The 20,475-nt window shown below is 39.3% G+C and overlaps 1 protein-coding gene across 6 annotated transcripts in view; it reads left to right on the forward strand.

The window, feature by feature from the left end:
* The window catches only part of PARD3B (par-3 family cell polarity regulator beta), a 981,887-nt gene that overhangs the window by 528,144 nt on the left and 433,268 nt on the right, over nucleotides 1–20,475 (forward strand). For all 6 annotated transcript variants that reach the window (XM_041737018.1, XM_041737019.1, XM_041737013.1 and 3 more), the window contains exons 7-10: nucleotides 2,810–2,935; nucleotides 5,060–5,418; nucleotides 8,195–8,334; nucleotides 9,370–9,498. In XM_041737018.1, the coding sequence (XP_041592952.1) occupies nucleotides 2,810–2,935; nucleotides 5,060–5,418; nucleotides 8,195–8,334; nucleotides 9,370–9,498 (754 nt within the window). The remainder of the gene's footprint in view (nucleotides 1–2,809; nucleotides 2,936–5,059; nucleotides 5,419–8,194; nucleotides 8,335–9,369; nucleotides 9,499–20,475) is intronic.

Genomic DNA, 20,475 nt, shown 5'->3' on the forward strand with positions numbered 1-20,475 from the left:
GCCTGTAATTTCTCAACAGCATTAATCTTTACATCCTGAGATGTAAAGAGCCTTTGTCCCAGATGAGACCACTACCACAGCCCACCAGTTTGGGTCAGAGAAGATAATGAGAGATTCTTTTCCAAGCCTTCTCATACTGGTCTGGATGAAATCAAACTGGAGGAAATCCACTCCTTCTATGGAATAGAGAAGGCAGGAGTGGTTTGTTGCCAGGGACCAAACTAATAAAATCAGTCAGTTTTACATTTTACCAAAATTACCTCTGACACATGGGTTTTACAGTTGAGCTTATTCTGTCAATAAATTTTTCATGGAAAGTTAGGTTATTTAGATCAGTGAGGTTCACATAGCATACTCCAGCTGTAATATGCCAGCTAAATTGCAACCCAGTGGCCTGAAAGAATTAATTCATCTCCCAAAATGTGAAATTAAATCCTAGGGAGTAACATTACATGACTGATGATGTACTGAATTAAATTAAAGGAAGACTTGAATGCTTGTTAAAAAAAATATCGCTTACATAAACTAGTTTATAACCACATGTGAGCCTCCTAATGGATCATGTTATTGTGAATCCACCATAACAAAAATCCAAAATGTGAACTATTAGAGAGTTGTTTAATTTAGGAAAGAAACACTATTTGTTCTATTTCTTCTCCTTTTTCTCTTTCTTCTTTTGCATGTCAGATAGCTCAATTTTTAATATTACGTTACGAGATTAAGGTAGGATTAGTATCTCAAAAATATTAATTTGAATCTCAGATCCTTTATCAAATAGTAGCTTTGGCCCCTTTTCTCTCCCATACAGAATATGATGAGTTTACTAACCTCCTAGAACTAGGAAATGCAGTGTAACACCACCCCACACCTGGGTACCTATGACCCCAAGCCTTCCCTACCATAAGTGGCATGACTCTCTCCTGCATCAGTGCACTGTATTTATTAAAGACCTGAATGCCACCGCAGGTGCCCCTCCTCTTGCTTCAGATGACATGAGCTCATTGAATAAACCTGGCTCTGGAGGCAGAGGCCCTATTGTGTGGTTGCTCCAAACAGGAAGATGGTTTTCTCCTCCACTTTCATTAGACACCGCCCCCTCTCTATGGCTGACCCTGTTATTCATCTATAAAATGTTCCCATATTTTATTCAGATTTGAGATTTAGTACAAAGGCACTCTGTGATAACGTGCAAGGACCCGTGTACAAAAAAGAGTGACAAAGCAGAAAAACAAGAGGAGGAGGGACCAAGGAGGTGGCTGTTTTTCCCACGCCCAGCAGATTCCTCTTGGAGGACATGGCTGTCTGTCTTATTCTGGGGACACAGCTGGGACTCTGACATGCCACAAGAAGGGAACTCTCTCACATAAAATATAGCTAAAATATATACAAGTTTGATTTCTTAAGGTTTGTGGTTTAGATACTGCCGAAATACAAGAGTCACATACACACATCAGGGCTCCTGGGTTGCTCAGTGGTTGAGCATCTGCCTTTGGCTCAGGGCTTGATCTGGGGGGTCCCGGGATCGAGTCCCACATCGGGCTCTGCGCAGGGAGCCTGCTTCTCCCTCTGCCTGTATCTATGCCTCCCTGTCTGTCTCTCATGAATAAATAAAACCTTTAAAACAAACAAACAAACAATGCATTTCATTATTGCTGTAATCATCTTCCTCCTTTGCTTTTTCTCAACCCTCCTCTCTGGTCCTGACTCTAAGCAACAGCCACAAAGCACCAGGAGCCTCAGGCTATCCTCTCTGAATCCTGAGTCTTCCCCAGCCCTGCCCCCATCAGCTCAGCGTCTCCCTCAGAAGCAGTGAGTGGTGGGCTTGCTGCTCCAGCCTGATTAGATTAAGTCAGGCAACGGGTGTTGAAGCCTCCCCGTGTGGTTCTGGCCTCCTCATCCGTGATGGCTCCTCACACAAACACGCAGGGTTCAGCCTGCCTCTGCGTGTCTTCTCTCTCTCCTCCTGCCCGCACCCTTCTGGTCCTGTGTACGGCCCACCTTCTCCCCAGATCTCCTATCCCTCCAGCCTGAGCATGGGAAACACCCACAGGTACTTGATTCAGGGGCACTGACAAATGGGACAGAGCTGACTTTTAAACTGAGCAATATAAGGGCACCTGGGTGGCTCAGTGGCTGAGCATCTGCCTTTGGCTCAGATCATGATCCTGGGGTCCTGGGATCTAGTCCTGCCTCAGGTTCCCCACAGGGAGTCTGCTTCTCCCTCTGCCTGTGTCTCTGCCTCTGTGTGTCTCTCATGAATAAATGAATAAAATCTTTAAGAAAATAAATAAATAAATAAATAAATAAACAAACAAACAAACAAACAAACAAACTGAGCAATATGATCTGTGCGTAAGTGTTTGCTTCTTAAAATGCCAACGACTGTAACAGGTAGTAAGACTGCAAAAAGCTATGGTGAACGTCTGATCTTCTTTCATCATGAAGCTTCGAGGTGTCTCGGGCTAACTCACACCTGTTACAGTCAGCCTGCACCCTTCCCCAAACCGGGCACCTCCGTGTCCTCAGCTCCCCGGAGCTATAGAGGCCCTTTCTAAGAATATCGCCAACAAGGCGATGGAGTCCTGAATCAGCGTACCCTAGGTCAGTGTTTATGTGTGTCTGGCTTTCTCTCTTTCAGTGGATTTTTTTTTTCTCTAAGGATTTAAACAAGAAACAGTTGCCTGAATATAAAGCATAATTTCTTTCATAAGGAGAAATCAATACTTGTTTCTGAATAGTTGCAAATGGAGAAAAAAAATTGGCCTATTATTATTCAGTAATTTTATTTCAACCTAAATTTTGCATTTAGGATTCTAGGACTCTTCATCCGCGGCATTGAAGAAAATAGCAGGTCCAAGCGGGAGGGACTGTTTCATGAAAATGAATGTATTGTAAAAATCAACAATGTGGACCTCGCAGACAAAACTTTTGCTCAGTAAGCATTTTTTTCCATTGTTTTATGTTCTGCAATTGATTCCTGAGATACTTATAATCACTACTGGGCCCTCGATGATCAAAACTGTTGGCAGGATTTCTGGTCAGCCCCCTTTGAATGACCCCAGGACATCCTTTTTCGAAGGCATCTTATGTGTTGCCATCCTCAGAGGGGGCCTGCACGTGTCCCTGGTGGCCCCAAGAATAGGAAACTGCAGATACAGAGATCCTTGCCGCCTGGTTGTCTGTTTGCATCTTCGATAGACGGGTTTGTTTTGCTTGGGATATGGGTCAGTTAGACTGGTATTTAATGACTCTTTTCACAGGCTGTTAGTTCAGCTTATTAATTAACTAGCTTTGTGTCAGCAGTCTTCCTTAAGCTACTTGTCTGTGAGAGACGTCTATGAGGACTCACTGTGTAATAGAAACAAATGAAAAAAAATTAAAATATTCTCCCTCAAGAAATCATTTTTCTGCATGTGAACATATTATAGGAATGGGTTCTTATAGCGAAGAATCAGAGTATGCGGCAGTCTGATGCATATTTTTTAAATGTATGTTGGCATTGCAATGGGGCTCTAGAACAAGGGAGTAAATACTAATTAATACTCTTTAGTAATGGCCACTGGATTCTCTTGTTTCTGACCAAAACAACTCATAGCATACATTCTCTGTAGCCATTCTCTGTTGATATTTGTGATTTTGGTTGGGGGGGGGGGCGGGGGTGGTTGTGCATGAGAGGGGGCTGTGGGCAGTGTGGAAAGAAATGAATTTCTTCAAATAAGAATGCCACCGTACTTTTTACAAGGACTGAGAGATATGCAAGGTGGAAACTGAGGCTCATAAAAATTCAACATGAAGGTAGTGCAGAGTAGAAACTGACTCCCAGTCAGGGAACTGAGCAGAGGAGCTGGGCTGCCTCTGTGAGATCTTGTCCTCCTCCCCTTCGAACATGGAGAGCAAGCACTTCATTCGTAAGGTTGGGTGGGGGGGTAGTGAGTGCCAGGTAGTAGTAGGAATTGTGATTCATTATTATTTGATGTGGCTGCTACTGACAGAGACCTGAAATAAAGGTGCCTTAAACAAGATTTATAGCCCCCACCCCCAAGGACAAATAAGTGTGGAGGTGGGAGTCCAGAGTTGGTGTGGCAGTTCCACAAGTGTCAGCCCAGGGGCATCTTCCATCTTTCTGTTTTGCCATCCTCACTAAGCAGCTACTCTCTTTAAGTTGTGCCATGGTCACTAGGTAGCTACTGGGGTTCCCCCATCACTCCTGAGTTTGGAGAAATAGAAGAAGAAACGTTCTGGCTCCCAGCTTTCCTGTAACCCTATTATATAAATCTTACTGGCAAGAAAGGCTGGGATAGGGAGTTGTTTTATGTAGTCATGAAGCATAAGGGTGGAGGAGAGAAATGCTAGTAGGAAATCTGAGGAAAAACACCAAATGCTAAGACAAAAAAGTAGGAAAAAAAATACAGGTACTATATAATAGAATAACAGGTACTATATAATAAAATAGAATTGATAATTCACTATGATATTGGGCACAGCCAATACACCAAATATCATCATGAGGAAATGTTTGTGTCAGAATTAAAATTCTGGAACACACCTCGTTTTAGAGAGGACCTGTTCTTTAGAAGAAAGCCCTCAAAGGAAACTAATTCAATCAATACTACACAAGGATTTTTTTCTGTCTAAAATTAAAGTTTGCTTTTATGCTTACTTTAGCAATGGCTCCTGGTTGGGTTTACAGATTGAGAAATACTTAAAAACTATGGGTCACTGGACAAGTTATCTTATCACTCCGAGCCTCAGTTTCCTAGTTTTGTAAAGTAAGAGTGAATTGTACTTACCTAACATGAAATGAGATTAAGGAAGTTGTCAAAAAGATCCAATGAGAGGATTGTGCACACTACTAAGGCACGTGTAGCCCCGTGTCAGGGCACCTCGTGGGCAAGTCGTAAGTGGTTAATTCGTATTTAGTTTGCGGTCATCCTGGGGGTAACAGTGACAGTTTCTCCCATGCTCACACTGATGTGCTGCCCCTTTTGCCATGATGTGGGGTGCTTTAGGTGGCATGCAAGGATGTGGATTGTTATGTATTTCCTGACTCTCTTTGAAGGGCTCAAGATGTCTTTCGTCAGGCGATGAAATCTCCAAATGTGCTCCTCCATGTGCTTCCACCGCAAAACCGTGAACAGTATGAAAAATCAGTCATTGGGCCACTTAACATTTTTGGTAACAATGATGGCGTTTTGAGAACAAAGCTGCCGACTCCGGTCCATGGAATATCAGCAACAAAAGCTGTAAATCTCACAGGAACAGGTAGTCCTGAAGAGGATGCATTGACTTCTTTGCAACAAAGCAAGAGCCCCCGAGTACCAAGACAGAGTAGGAAGCCATCCTCTCCTTCACTCTCCCCTCTCATGGGATTTGGCAGCAAGAAAAATGCAAAGAAAATTAAGATTGACCTAAAGAAAGGTAATTATTAAATTATGCTTAATAGCATTCTATTATTGTAACATGTAAAATTGGTTAAGAGAAATGCATTAAGGCTAATTTCGTTAATTCTCCCTTAGTTTAATTGTATCAAAGAATAGATTTAAGTAGGTAACTTAAATTTCTTGGAATTGTACTACATTCTTATTCTTTTCTTCTGGAGAGTATAGATTGTTTTTTTAAAAAAGTGATAAAGACAGGATGGGAAATGGAAAGAACCATTGCAAACTTGAGAGAAACACAGTAAGAAAGAAGCATTGAAATTCAGTTGAACCCTGTTTTGAGCAAGATTAGTGATTTTTGTAGCACCTTTAGGTCAACTCTAAAAAGCCAGTATATTGTTTCTGGTTCTCTAAGACAGTTTTATACCAGCAAAATATTTAGTCCTCAAAAGGCAAATATGTGATAATCATAATTGATAATTATTACATATAATTATATAATTGAAATTCCGCCAATTCAACATTGCAAACGATTTTTCAAAACATAATTTCAAAAGCGTGTAGAGTATAACCTTGTCTTCATCTTTTCCAGCATTTCTATGCAATTCAAGCCCAGATAAATAAGACTAGACATGTGTATACATGCATATTTATGCAATATTATACCTATACACAAATAAACATTCATACACTTCTGTGCTTTTATTTTAACCTCCTGATAATCCCTTCCCCCACTGCAGCCTTCTGCAATCTGATGTGATTTTCAAGACTTAGTTCAAAAGAAGCCAAGATCTCTCAAATTTTTGTCTGAATTAATAGAGAATTTAATGATCACAGGGTAGTTTTAAAATATTTATTAACATATATCAAAATAACATGTACCTTTAATTAGACTGTAGTGGTTATTCTGAAAGATCCTCTGGTCAGAATTTTCTCCCCCTTAAGAATTCTGTACTGAGAATAAACTGTATTGACTAGGAGGTACAAATTCACCAGAGTGCTTAGCAATTAGGCTTTTTTTTTTTAAGGTTTATTTATTTATTTGAGAGTGTGCAGGCATGTGTGCACATGAGCGGGGATAGGGGCAAAGTGAGGGGAAGAAAGGGAATCTACAAGAAGACTCCCCATTGAGCACAGAGCTGGACTTGGGGCTCTATCCCAGGACCCTGAGGTCATGACCTGAGCCAAAACCAAGAGTTGACCACTTGACTGACTGAGCCACCCAGGAGCCCTTTGGCTTTTTACATAAATGCATCAGTTGTTTTTTGTACAAAATATCCAGCTATGTATAAGACATGGGGTTGAATGCTTTGAGGATAGGTAGATCAGACACAGAAGGTTACTTTAAGAATCCATCAGAAAGGGGTGCCTGTGTGGCTTAGTTGGTTGAGTGTCCACCTTCGGCTCAGGTTATGATCCCAGAGTCCTGGGATGGAGCCCGACATCAGGCTCTCTGCTCAGCAGGAGCCTGCTTCTCCCTTTCCCTCTACTTGTTGCTCCGCCTGCTTCTACTAGCTAGTGTTCTTTCTCTCTGTCAAATAAATGAAGAAAATCTTAAAAAAAAAAAAAAAGCCATCAGAAAGCCTTGAATGCAAAAATAAAGAATCTGACATCACAAATGTACTCTGGGAAACTTAATCTCATAGCGAAAAGGTACGAAAAAGATCAAACAGCAAAGGATCAGTAAAGGATACATTGCATCTGTCTAAATATAGTCCGTGTGCCTTCCCTCCTGATTGCATATAGGAGGAGAGAGAGGAATTGCAGATGGCTTGTTCAGTGGTGATGCCATTACTAAAAATCCAGAGTTTTGGTAGATGAATATATGTGAAAAGATCAGGATCTGAATTGGAGAAGGAGTTTCATTGTGAAGTTTGAAATGCTGGTGAACATATGTACATGGTCGTATCAAGGAAGCTGACCCCAGAGAGATTAGGGCCAAAGAGATTTAGGTATCATCCATAGGGAGATGGTGTTGGAGCCAAGAGCTGGCCAAGGCAGAGAATCTTGAGACCAAATTGTTCCAGGGCAGATCCTTGGGGAATATCTATGTTCATGTGGGAGAACAGTGGGTAAGAGGGGGTGAGAGACATGACAGGTTCGGAGAGGTAGGAAAATAGTCAGAAAACAAAGATATGAAAACAAAGATGGGGGACATTAATTTAAAAAAAAATAACTCAGTGAGAAGTGTCAAAACTAGAGAAAGGGACAATGCAGAAGAGAAAAATTAGTGGATGTGGTCTTGAGTAGATCATTGGTGGTGGAAGGCCGAAGAAGAAGTAAGATTGAAGTGAGAATTCTGTAGGGCAGAGATATCTGAGCATACCTTCAGATAATGTGGAAACCACATACTTGGAGAGAGAGAGAATCAGATGCAAAAGAATGGGCCAGCCAAGAGTGAGGGAGGGAGCAAGGGGGGTGCAGCACAGGAGGAGGAAGCAAGACCCAGCTGGGGGGAGCTGCAGGGTGGCTAGCTGAGTGAGTGCCTGACACAACTCGCGGCAGACAGCCTCTGGCTACTCGTGGTTTACTGAGAAATCAATCTCCTGAGTTTATGGATAACATGTGGCATTTCTTCTGGGACCTCAATAAACGAAAGTGTTACACATCTGCATTGCGCCCTAAATTCACTTTGAAACCATCATGACCTGTCAGGAACTATAATCTTTATTTGCAACAAGAACAACTGAAGTGTATTTAAAATATTTGCTGGAATGTAAATATTTTACTTATTCTACATTAGTCTAAATTAGGTAAGTTTTACTGTAAGGTTTCTACTTAAGGTGACCATGCATTTTCCTGGTCTTACACACTAGGCCCTGAAGGACTGGGTTTCACGGTTGTCACCAGAGACTCTTCCATACATGGGCCTGGTCCCATTTTTGTAAAAAACATTTTACCAAAGGGAGCAGCAATAAAAGATGGCCGCCTGCAATCAGGGGACAGAATTTTGGAGGTAAGACTTAGAATTAATATCTTCAATAAAGTAACCTTGATGTTTAAATAAATATATCAATATTTATATTTGAATGTAAATATTACAAATTATCACTTGTAGACAAGATAAGGACTTTCATTATAAAAAAATTGAGTCAGTGAGAAGCCTAACTTCTAAGTCCCCCAAAAGGTCAGTGATATAAGGACAAGTAACACTAAAAACTTTTCTCTGTCTTCTCTGTCTTCTATCTCTTAGGGTCCCTGGGGAATTTATATCAAATCCAGGAATTCATCATTCCTGGATTACAGCCAAACTCTGGTAACGGTTCTCTTTAACTTCTAGGGATGGGCCAACCTGTCTCAGGTTGATCTATGCCTATAAAGAAGTATTTGGAACTACGCATGTATTTTTGTTTGATACGCATCATCTTCTTACCTAATATGTATTGTCAGCTTACCTTTCAAGATATCTTCCTCACTGAAACTGACTGGTTCTATTTAACTTTCTCATGGCATGGAAGTAACATTCTAGATTCTAAATTATGGAAGAAGATGTACCAAATGACTAATATAGCTCCAAAGTATAATGTCTAATAATCTGTGATAAACTGGAGACTCTAATTTTCTAAACATGGGTATCACCATTTAATTAAAACAAAGAACTTGGCTCCAAAGGAATTTGCCATGTGATTATGGTCCATTTCTTGTTTTTTTGTAGTAGGCAGAAAATGGTGCCAGTTCAGCACCTGAAATCCACTTCTTTCTTATTTAAGAAATCATTCTCTACTGTCAGTTTGATTTTCCCCCTCATAAGAATGTGATATCTTAGGAGAAACTTCTCACACTGCTTACTATCTGAAATGATCTAGCACCATAATAATGATGGTCAGTATAAGTACTTTGAACTTAGTTGGTTTGGAACCATGTGTTCAGTTTTCATCTTTTCTGAGCTTTATTGACTGTAAGAGACCATCTACTACTTACTTTCGGAAACCATCTAGGGTAGAAGGAGATGGAAAGTGTCGTAATCTGTTCATATGATGGCATCCATTAGGTAAATGGCAGAGATGTCACGGGGCGAACTCAGGAAGAGCTCGTGGCCATGCTGAGGAGCACCAAGCAAGGAGAGACAGCATCACTGGTCATCGCCCGTCAAGAAGGAACTTTTCTTCCCCGAGAGCTGGTAATGTTCAAGTCTTAATGAATCCTCAATGCAGAGTTTAGTGTACCCAGTGAATTCATAATAGCCGAGAGATCAGTTTTAAGTCACAGGTTTCATTTGTAATAAGAACTGAATCACATGAAGAGTATTGTGTCCCATCTGGGGTTATCATGGCTTTATGATGTTAATGCAGTGAGTTGGACATATGCCAATAGTGCTTCTGGGGTACAAATACAAACACCCTTTTAAGGAAGCAATTTAACAACATTCAACTAAATAAAATATACTTTGAGTGTGTGCTCTATGTTAGCTTTATGCAAAACACAGTCAGCAAAAATGGTTGTGGGGCCACCTTAATGTAGTTTGCAGTCTAAATGGAAATAAAATATAGCCAAGTATTCAAAATGATGAAGGTGATGAAAAAGAACTGCAGGGTGCTATAGTAACATGTAACAAGGAATTTAACCTTGTCGTGAGGGCTGGGAAATGTATTCTGAGGAAGAGAGTTTTAAGGTCTTGTTAAAAGTGTATGCTCTTTGACCTACTAACTACTCTTCTAGGAATCTGTCCTAAACTGATCATCAAAGATGTGGAAAAACTTCATGTACATTGATTTTTTTTTCCTCAAGTCCTTTTTATTGTAGTGACCTGTTAGGCACTGTACAACCATATGATAGGTATTGGTTAGATAAATAACTAGATAGCTCTCCAGTGAAATGTCATGGTTATTCAAAATGGTCTCTTTGACAAACTGATCATAATATGAGAAAATGTGAATAGTACATTAAGTAAAAAAGTAGTATATAAAAATGATATATGCAGCATGATCAAATTACAGTAAAATATCTTTTGTAAAAAATCCAAAGAACTGGCAAGAGATGGACCCACAATGTTGAGATTATGTGAGATTTTAATTTTCTCATTTTTAAAATAATGAACACATGTTAGTTTATTATTGACATATATATTTAAGAAGGCTATACAAAATCCACCTGACTTTTATGACTCATAATAAAAGGAATAAATGTGGAAAAATGACTTTTAATTACCCTTTGTTTTTTTTTATTTTATTTATTTTGAATCTATATAAGAAATGACAAAGGTACATATAGGTAACATGTTAGATTCCCAGAGTTAGATCATCAGAACCGGTAGGCCTTAGTTGAGAAAACTCACTGGAGTTAGCTTGGAAAAGAGAAAGTTTAGGACACATTTTTATTATTGCTAACAAGGATGTATGGAGTTATTGTGTGGATTAAAAAGTAGACTTACAATGTTTCTTGAGGTAGTTTCTATCCATTAACATACTTGTGTATTAATCTAACAATTTACTAAGTAAATGCTGTTCACTAGGTTGGAGGTTCTGGGGATACAAAAATAATTAAGACTCATTTCCTGCCCTCCTTGAGTTGGTACCAGAACAAATATTTGGAAGTGATAATGTTACAAGTTACAATAGTTTCTGACTGTTGGAGCTGTCCAGGAAGAAAACAGGCACCTTAGAATATTGGAACAGAGCCAGCCTCACCATCTGTCAGAGATGCGCTAGAAAAAATTCTCCCATCAATAAGGTGAGAAGACTAGATGAAGTCTAAGATATCTCCTCTAAGCCTAATATTGTACCTATGTTTATATTCATAATCAAATATACAGCCTTCCTGAATCACCTCTCTCATATATTAATGCTTCCTACTATTGACCGAAGGACCTCCTTCCCACCACTTTTCCAGGCCTTCCTTCTCTTTCCCATCATCTTCTCCATTTTGCCTCTTGCCCTATTTGAATGCTCAGTAAAACAGAGAAGGGAAGAAGAATGGGTAATATAAGACATAAAGACTGTATTCTCCCCTTCTTTCCTCTACTTGACTCCTCCATTGCCAGCCATCTTGCAAGGAAGAACCTTGCATTTCTCATTTCCTCACTTACACTTTTTAGTCTTCCTAAAAAGAAATGCTGCAGAAACTTGGAGTTCAGAATTTTTTTTTTCTAAAATGCAGATGGGTTTTTCTTTCAATCCTTTATTTATCCAAAGACCTCGGTCTTTCTCTACAAGGATTACAAAATAAAGCAATTAGAAAGAGGCAACATGTATATATAACAGGAAACGCTTCACTTCTTGTCCAACTCTTGGTTGCATGAGATAAAACTTAGAAAACTTTGGTGGGACTATGTACTTACATCAGGAATGGGAGAACCAGGAAAGAAGTTCTGACTGTGTATTCTTTTGAACTATGGTCCTGGAATGAGTGAAATCCTGCATAGAAAGAGAAACATTTCAGGGGAGCCAGCATGGCTCAGTCATTAAGCCTCTGCCCTCAGCTCAGGTCATGATCCTGGGGTCAAGCCCCTCATCAGGCTCCCTGCTCAGTGGGGAGTCTGCTAGTCCCACTCCCATTGCCCCTCCCCTCTGCTTGTGTGCTGATGCTCAGTCTCTCTTTTCTCACACATGCATGCTCTCTCGAATAAATAAATAAAATCTTTAAAAAAAAGGAAGAGAAAGAAATATTCCAGTCAACAAAAAGAACCTAATATCAGAGCTCCAGCTAAGAACTCACACCCTAATGAGGCCTTAGTTTCCCATCTAATAGTTCCTTTTACCCTTTTGCCAAGTCTTCTAGAATTCCTAACTTGGCAGCTAATCCTTCCTCCTGGAAGCTCCCTCCTTCCCCCAGGCAAGGCGGAGAGGAATACTGACCTTACCCGGATTGAAACTGAATGCTTTCTCAATCACAGACAATTGCATCTGAAAGTTAACGAATGTAAAAGTAGAATTTTCAGAGTAAAGAGGGCTGAAAGAATCAGTATATCCAACTCTAATTTTGCAGATGAGAAAACAGAGATTCCGTGTGGTAGAGTAATCTATTAATGGTCCCACCCTGCTTGGGAACTAGAGGCATAGGATTCTTAACACTTGGTGCATTGTCTCTGGAGTTCAACTCTGGAAGCTCAACATCACACAATGTTTCTGTGTGATCTAGAGCAGCTCACAAAATTATTCCAAGGCTCAGTTTCCTTATCGATCTCATGAGATTGTCGTGAAGATTAAAAGAGATCATACATGCAAAGCTCTGGGCATAGTTCCTGGCCAATTTTAAGTCTTCACTATATGTCAGCTATGATTCTGCTAGTACCTTGCCACTTCAGTAGTATTAAACACAATAAAAGTACAATACTATACTTTAGATACCTTTTGGAGAAAATAGATCTATTCAGGCTTGCCTGGGATTAACCACTACTTTAAACATTGATTTTTTAATTATCATTTAAAAATATATATTGCTGTCCAAAATACTGAATTACAAAAAAAAAAAAAGAAGAAGAAGAAGAAGAATTTGTGTGTGTTTGAAACTAAATCCATAAGTCAGGCAGCCTGTGTGTTATTAGTTCACTCTCATTTAATAGAATTGAGTGAAATTTGATTTCTATCCCAGAAAGTGACATCATAGGCCAAACCCCCCAGGGAGCATGTTAAATTAATTGTGCAACTGTGAGATTATGAGTGCAAATAAATTATTTGTTCTCATTATTTTTTAGTTTTATAACCAAATTTGCAAGGCATGTGGTCAGTATCCCTTCTCCTAGAATTCTCTGGCAAACAGTCTAGACTCTTTAAAGAATATCTGACTTCTAATTATCTAAATATGTGGAATATTCTTTGTAACCACAGCAAAGCAAGGCCTTTGAGGATTACAAGCACCCAAGTCATGTGGACCCAGAACCTTGGTTTCTGGAATAGTATTCTTTGTCCAGCCCAGATACCTTCCTTGAGTGCTAAGAGGCAAGAACCATACAGGAAGTTTAAAGAGAGGTCCTGTTTGGCATGCACAGCACTGTGTCACTGTGAGTTACTTCATAGTGTGACATGCACGGGACTATTTGGAAAAACAGAATGAAGAACAGTGTAGTTTATGACACATCTCTGTATTTTCCTTTCAAAAAAAAGAAAAAAAACTGGAGGTGTTACCACTTTGGTCTCTTCTCTCTTATCATGACTGATGCACACACTTGACTTTCCATTGAAAATCTGGCAGGATGAAGGAAGGACAGCACTTCCTGCTTTTGTCTTATTCTATCTCCTTTGAAGAAAATAAACCGTGTTTACTGTTTTCCTCTTCTGAGAAACCATCCTCTCGCTTTTCTGAAGCCTTGCTGTTTCACGAGCTGGATCCCCTCTTAGCTGCACCGCTCCGCCTGGTTTCCGACTGGTAGGTAAATCTTCCTACTTCCTCGTTATCTTAGCATCTTGTAAAGTCTTAACACTTACAGCTAAGGGAGCCCGTGTCAGCAGTTAGACAGGAAGTCCTGATTTAGGGTGGTCTCTCTCAGATGTGACCCTCTGTCATTCCAAAGGCCTGAGCACCCATTCATTTCCTGATCATTTCTCCTGACCTGCTACTAATTTCGTTTCATGCCTTCCCTCCTGAGCAATTGGTCAGCGTCACAAATGGAGCAGTGCATTTAGCCAACCTTCATTCCATTTGTAGCAGGCCTGGTTGAACATCAAATGAGAAGAATTCATGTACTAGCATCACAACTATTTAAGCCCTTTCTGGTATCTTTACCAAAGGAACTGTGTTTCAAAGGTAATCTTTCCAGAATCCCAAGCTGGAAGATCCTCTTTGATGTCTTCACCCCCTGACTGGGTGAGAGTTTATTAAAGAGGTGTTCACATAAGGAACATTTTTGCAAAAGGGACTCTGAGATTAGTGTTGGTAATAGAATCCCAAGGTGAAGCTGCCGTGTCTGCGTCTGCACTTGATCACTCTGCCACTTAGTCAGTGCTTTGTTTGGTGTGTTCGGTGAGAGACATGTTCAATGTTCTCTTCCATCTCTGACGCCCAAAATACTTGTGTTCTTATGCAGATCTTTAGGCAAGATCATGAAAAACTAAAGGTTTTCTATTGATGTCATGCTTCTATTTTTTTTGAGAGCTTCAGAGAGAGTGGGAATGTGAGAGAGAGACTGTGTTGTTTATCACGTAGGTGCATGTACAGCCAACACACATGTGAATGTCTTCTTTCATTTATTGGGGAGAAAAAAAATTGTGCCATTTCTTTGTTAACCTCTTTAATGTTTCATGTTCTGACCTGCTGCCTTATCTTTAAATTATCCTGAAAATCACAGCAACCCCTGGTGGGTAAAGCGAGCTGAGAACATTTCAAATGTATTTATAATTTCTACCTGCCAAGTTTGCCTGCTATTAAATGCTGGCCTCTGCAAGTGGGATTAACTATATTTCAAGCAAGGAAGTTTCTCCTGCCTGGCATGACTGAGATCCAAAAGGCGGCCAGCCATGTTTGTCATGCCGATTTGATCTTCACATAGAAATAATTGCTTTTGCTGAGGAAAAAAAAAAATATAATACACATGCACCTGTGTGTGGACACTCCCCGAACAGCTGCTGAGTTTAGTGTGGTCCAGCGCTGCCATATTTACCGAACCCTGTGACTGCCTTTGCAGTGACACGTGGCTCCCACTCCTTTACTGTTTATCTTCTTATGAAGTGAAAAATTCATACCTTCAGATGTCAAATTATTTAATATCATAAATCATGAAAGATTTTTCGTTTGAAATCTTAGATGAACCTCATTTAACTGATATATTATTTTATTCCCTTTGGCTATTAGATTCAAATGATTCCATGCTTAATTAACCAAGGTACTTAAGGAAGAATGAATATTATAGCAGCTATTTGTGGATAAGTAGCAGAAATTGAAGGATGATTTCAGAATGATTTGTCTACCTAAACCAAAGTGCAGGAGTTGTGTTTTGGAATTTAAATAATTATGCAGAAATCAAAACGCAGCCATATTTTATGGATTCTCCAAAGAACACAGGTCTTGTGACTTAAGATGGAGTCCTTGCTAAAATATAGTCTCCGTTTCTGCTTCTCTCTACAATATTTTTTCCCAGCTTAGTGCAATTCCATTCAAGCAGTATTCATCTAATCCTAGCCAAGGTTCTGCAACATGAACTCCAGAGATGAATAAGATGTGTTTGTGTCCTCAAGGAGCTTCTAGCCTTATAAAGAAGAGTTATGAGTTGATCAGATTATTCACTGAAGTGTTATGGGGATGCAAAGTTATGGGACCAAGGAAACCTTTAAAAACATCACAGTATTTGAGAAAGGTCTTAATTGAGTAGGGTTTTAAAATGCAGAGCTACAGAAGGGAGGAAAACAGCATCTTCAAATACTCTGAGATTAGAAAACATAAAATACATCAGGAAGATAGTAGGCAGCCCACTTATCAGCTTACTGGCAAGAGCTAATGTGAGAAATTGTATTGTTTGGAATAAACTAGAAGAGGTGAAAAGATGTTCAGATACTTGCTAAGAGCTTATTGTATTTGGCTATAATGTAATCATTAGGAGCCTGGGATCTTGGGTCAGTCAGAGCTGGGTTGAATCCTGTCTCTACCACTGATTGGCTGAATGGTCTTGATTAAGTTACTTACATGAGCCCAGCATCACCCCTAACTCAGGGATCAGGGCATTGTCTACCTAAGAGATTGTCAGCATTGGAGATGTGTGTAAAGTACTTAGGGTACAGATTGTAGAGTGGGAATCCCTGCTTTGCAATCTTACTCAACCTCTGTGTCTCAGTTCCCTCATTTGTCAAATGAGGATAATAATAGCACCTATCTTGTAGGGTTCTTGTGTGAATTAGCTGAGCATAGATGCTAATACATGGTGAGTGTCAAATAATGTTATCTTCTGTTGTTATTTCTTGTGCCTGGGTACATACTATATGCTCAGAAAATATCTGCTGACTGAATAAATGAAAGCTACACATTATTAAAGCAGATGACATTAGAAGGCTGGAAAAGGTATTGCTAAAGGCGCTTAAAAAAAAAGGTATTGCTAAAGAGTTCCTTCCTACTCTATGTCTAATCTGTATCTAATGCATTATCCTTCCTGATACAATTATTTTAAGCCAAATAAAAATAATATGCAGAGATTTCCTCAAATTTCAAAGCATTAGCAATCTTTGGTTATAGCTACACAAGACACTGAGGATAGGGATAGTGTTAAGACAATGTAAATGAGGGATGCCTGAGTTAAGCATCTGAGTCTTGATTTCAGCTCAGGTCATGATTGCAGGCTTAGGAGATTGAGCCCCCCAATGGACTCACACTCTGGATGTAGAGCCTGCTTAAGAGTCTTTTCTCTTCTACCAGAAGAGTCTCCCTCTTCTTCTGCCTCTCCCCACCTTAAAAAAAAAAAATCTAGACGATAAATGTTGATTTAAGTAGTTTAAATTATCATGAATACATTTGCATAATCTAGTTGTACAGTTTACTTGTAAAGATGTATACTGTACACAAACAATAAGTATCATTACCTAATATTTTAAAATACTAGATTTTTTTAAATGTTAAAAGTATTTTAAAGTATTCCTTAAGTGCTTCAATCTCAGTTGAGGTTCTCAGTTTGAGAACTCAGTGAGGTTCTCAAAGTGTGGTCTCAGATCAACAGAATACCATTACCTCGGAATTTGTCACACCTGCGAATTCTCAGGCTCCTTTCAGACCTGAGGAATCAGAAACTCTAGGGTTGCAGCTAAAGATGTATTTTAACAAGCCCTCCAGATGGTTCTGATGCTTACTCAAGTTTGAGAAGTGTTGGAGTAGTGGTTTTGTTATAAAGGGCACAAAGGCCTATAGCATAACTTAGTGACTGTAACTGACTAGTTCCAATAACCAAATTTTCAACTTTTTCTTTCTGTTCTGCAAACAATTTTTTGCTCTGGAAAAAATACCCTGTGAAAATTTGAGACCAATTGAGTTGCATCTCTTTGGTCATGTGCCTCTCATTTTGGCAAAGGGCCAGTGCTGAGCACAATCCGGTTACTCAACTCAATTACACCTGATTCATCTAGGCAAACTCAATTGTACTTGACTTTTTGAGGCCCGGCTCGATTGTGCTTTTAAATTTCCACACTCAATTTGATTGTGCTCAAAATTTGCTGTGTGCCATCTTGTAACTTGTAGATTTAAACGCATACCAATGAGAAGTGCTTCTAGGGCAGTTTAGAAGATTGGGTTGATATTTGTTTGCAGTTACACCTCTGTCCCTTTCTCCCTTCCTCTCTGTCTCCAAGAGGGGATGCTATAGGGTGAGATATGCTCCGTTGGCCCCTTACATGGACCATGTTCTACACTCCCCCATACTGCTATGGTTGGACTCATGGCAAAGATTTCAGAGCTCCTGAGAATGTGATCCTCATTTACTGTCTCAAAGCAACTATGTTTAGCTATTACTATCTGTCTTAAAAATCATGAAAATGAGGCACAGAGACATTGCCCCTTACCAAAATTGACATTGTCAAAATCTGAATTTTTTTTTTTTTAGATTTCTACCTCGCCAAATTGAGCATCACATCTTCCTTCAGTTGTGCTGTGTACCAAGTGACTAGGTCCTTAATCTCTGCCAAGTTTTTGAATGTGTTCAATAACCCACATGGCTGAGGGATTAGCCGTCATGTGCTACTCCCTGGGAAGTACTTATACCTGAAAGAATTGTACTGAACCCTTGTCAGCAAAATCTAGTCTTGATAAAATAGATGATGATAAATGCTCTGGTTCAGCATTATTAAAACAGATGGAGGAAGTGCTGGCCATTTTGCCCGGTTGTATGGCTTCCAGGTGTCAGAATGAAAATACTTAATGACTTTTATCACAAGACTGGTTTTGTTGGAGACTGGAAGGTAGTGGAAGAAGAAGTGTTCTCTGCTGAAAAGGAGCTCTCATGACATTTCAGAGAACTGGGGCCTAATTACATTTTCCTGCAGTGTTAGGGATGAAGGGCCATGAGATCCAGCTGCACTCGCATGCCACAAGACGTATGTCTTATTAGTGGCCACTGTGACCATGTTTAGGCTTCTGGAGGTTAGATTAAAAAGAAGAATTTTCTAAACATACATGTTTAAACAGCTCAGAAAAAGTAATATTGTAGCCAACCACAGATTATATCCTTCTTATTATCCAGTTAGCCAAATGTTTCCAATAATTCATGCCAGCTGTTGATATGGAGCAGCTGGATGAGGAGGTGGCTACATAACTTGGGGGATGACCTTGATTTGCTTAATTACCTCTCTGCCTGTGATCAGTACATTTGTTAAGGTACATTTGGCATAAGATAAGGAAATGCATTCATTTTGTAAAGGATATTTAAAGATTAAGAGAAAAAAGGTATATCCTTAATTGATCATGGTTAACTCTCCAGCTGTTAATAAAGTAAATACCGTACTTGTGAAACCGCCACTACAGTCCATTTCATTTTGAAAGTGTATTTAGAGGTTTGAACATGTTTCATCTGCCTGTTTTTCAGGAAAATGTGTGATCTTTATCATTAAAGAATATCAGCTGAAGATTGCTACTTCTTTTTTTTTTTTTCCTTTCCTCCTAAGGGCTGATAAAACAGAGATAGACACTTAGATCACAATCTGTTGCCACTTACCTCTTCCTATGCCCCGTCCCCAAAGATTCTCTGGGCAATGACTTTTAAATATGTTCTCATTATTTTTAATGAGTGTGCAGAACATATGACGCAGAATGCACGAATAGATAGGTGCCCTTGTACTGAACTTGTCAGATATAATAAAACGTTGAAGGAGTTAAGATGCATTTTCCTTTAAGATATTATAATTATTTAAATTAAGATGCCCAAGTACAAATCACATGGTATTTCAGCTCCTGTTGCTGCCTAAATGAGGCCCCACCGCCATCCTAGTTCTCCCTTTAAAAAGAATGTTTAATCACAAATGTTAAAAAGACAAAAGAACATTTAATATTGTTATGTCTCTTTAAGTTTACCCTTCTTTAAATCTGCCCTGATGGCAGGATATTCAATTATAAACGAGTTCAATTATGTTTCCCGGCCACTTATTGAGTTATGTGAAGGACTTTTATCACCTAGTCTTTCCGTAATTAATTCTTTGCATTTCTTAGAGGCTTAGGACCAAAGGAAGGATTGTTTAACAGCTTGAAATGTTTCAGTTTTCTTACATTTCCTCATTCTCTCCTTTTCCTTCCTCTCTTCTTTCTTCTGACCTATCATCCTGCCTTTCTGGAAGTAAATAATACTCAGTGTAGTATCTATTACAGAATATATTTATTTCTGCATTACATTTCTATGTTAAGATGCCAGGTGGTGATGAAGAGGAAGATAATGGTACATTACATTAAATTACATTAAAATGCCAGGTGGTGAAGATGGAGGTAACTAAAGGTAGGAGAATAGAGAAAAAATATCCTTAAGAACAGCAAATCTCCGCTTGATAGTCATTATTCGTCAATATTGGAGTCCATTTTATGGAACTCTTGGCCTTATTACCCTGCAAGGGACTTACAGACTTTCAAATTAACTTGAAAGTGCTTGCTTTCTCCCTCCTCTCCTTCCTAGAAGCTACATATTTCATCTGTAGACACTTGACTTCCCACTGGAGGGGAAGAACACACAGAAACAAACAAAAACTAAACAAAACAAAAACCTCAAAATGGCAAAACACAAAAACACCCAAGCAACACATCTTACCAGTTACTTGCTTATATTCCATCCCCTTGAGACCAAGTGTTTCTTTCTTTGGCACTCTAGAGAGATTTGCATTCAGGAGAATTGTCTGCTCTCTTCTTCCCTTTATTTCTGGGTCCATGCTGATGATAAAAGGACTCAGTTGAAAAAAAAAAAAAAAGGACTCAGTTGTGCGACCAAATGCCTATTATTCCCAGGTTAGCTGATCAAATATTTATCAAACATTTTTGATGCTAGATGCTGTGCCCACACACTGTGTGTTCTAAAATGTACTAAGAAATGATCAACTGAGGATCTGAACTCCAAGAATTTCTAAGACAATCCTGACTGTCATTAGAGAAAAAAGAGTATAGCATGCTACCTATCATCTGTAGGGAAGTTTAATCAGAGGGGTATAGTTAGACACATTTTTTTTGTCGTGGCACAAATTTAAGGAATAAGCAAAGAGGTTAAGAGTGAACCAAA

Source organism: Vulpes lagopus, chromosome 22, assembly GCF_018345385.1.
Source record: "Vulpes lagopus strain Blue_001 chromosome 22, ASM1834538v1, whole genome shotgun sequence".
Classification (NCBI taxonomy): Eukaryota; Metazoa; Chordata; class Mammalia; order Carnivora; family Canidae; genus Vulpes; species Vulpes lagopus.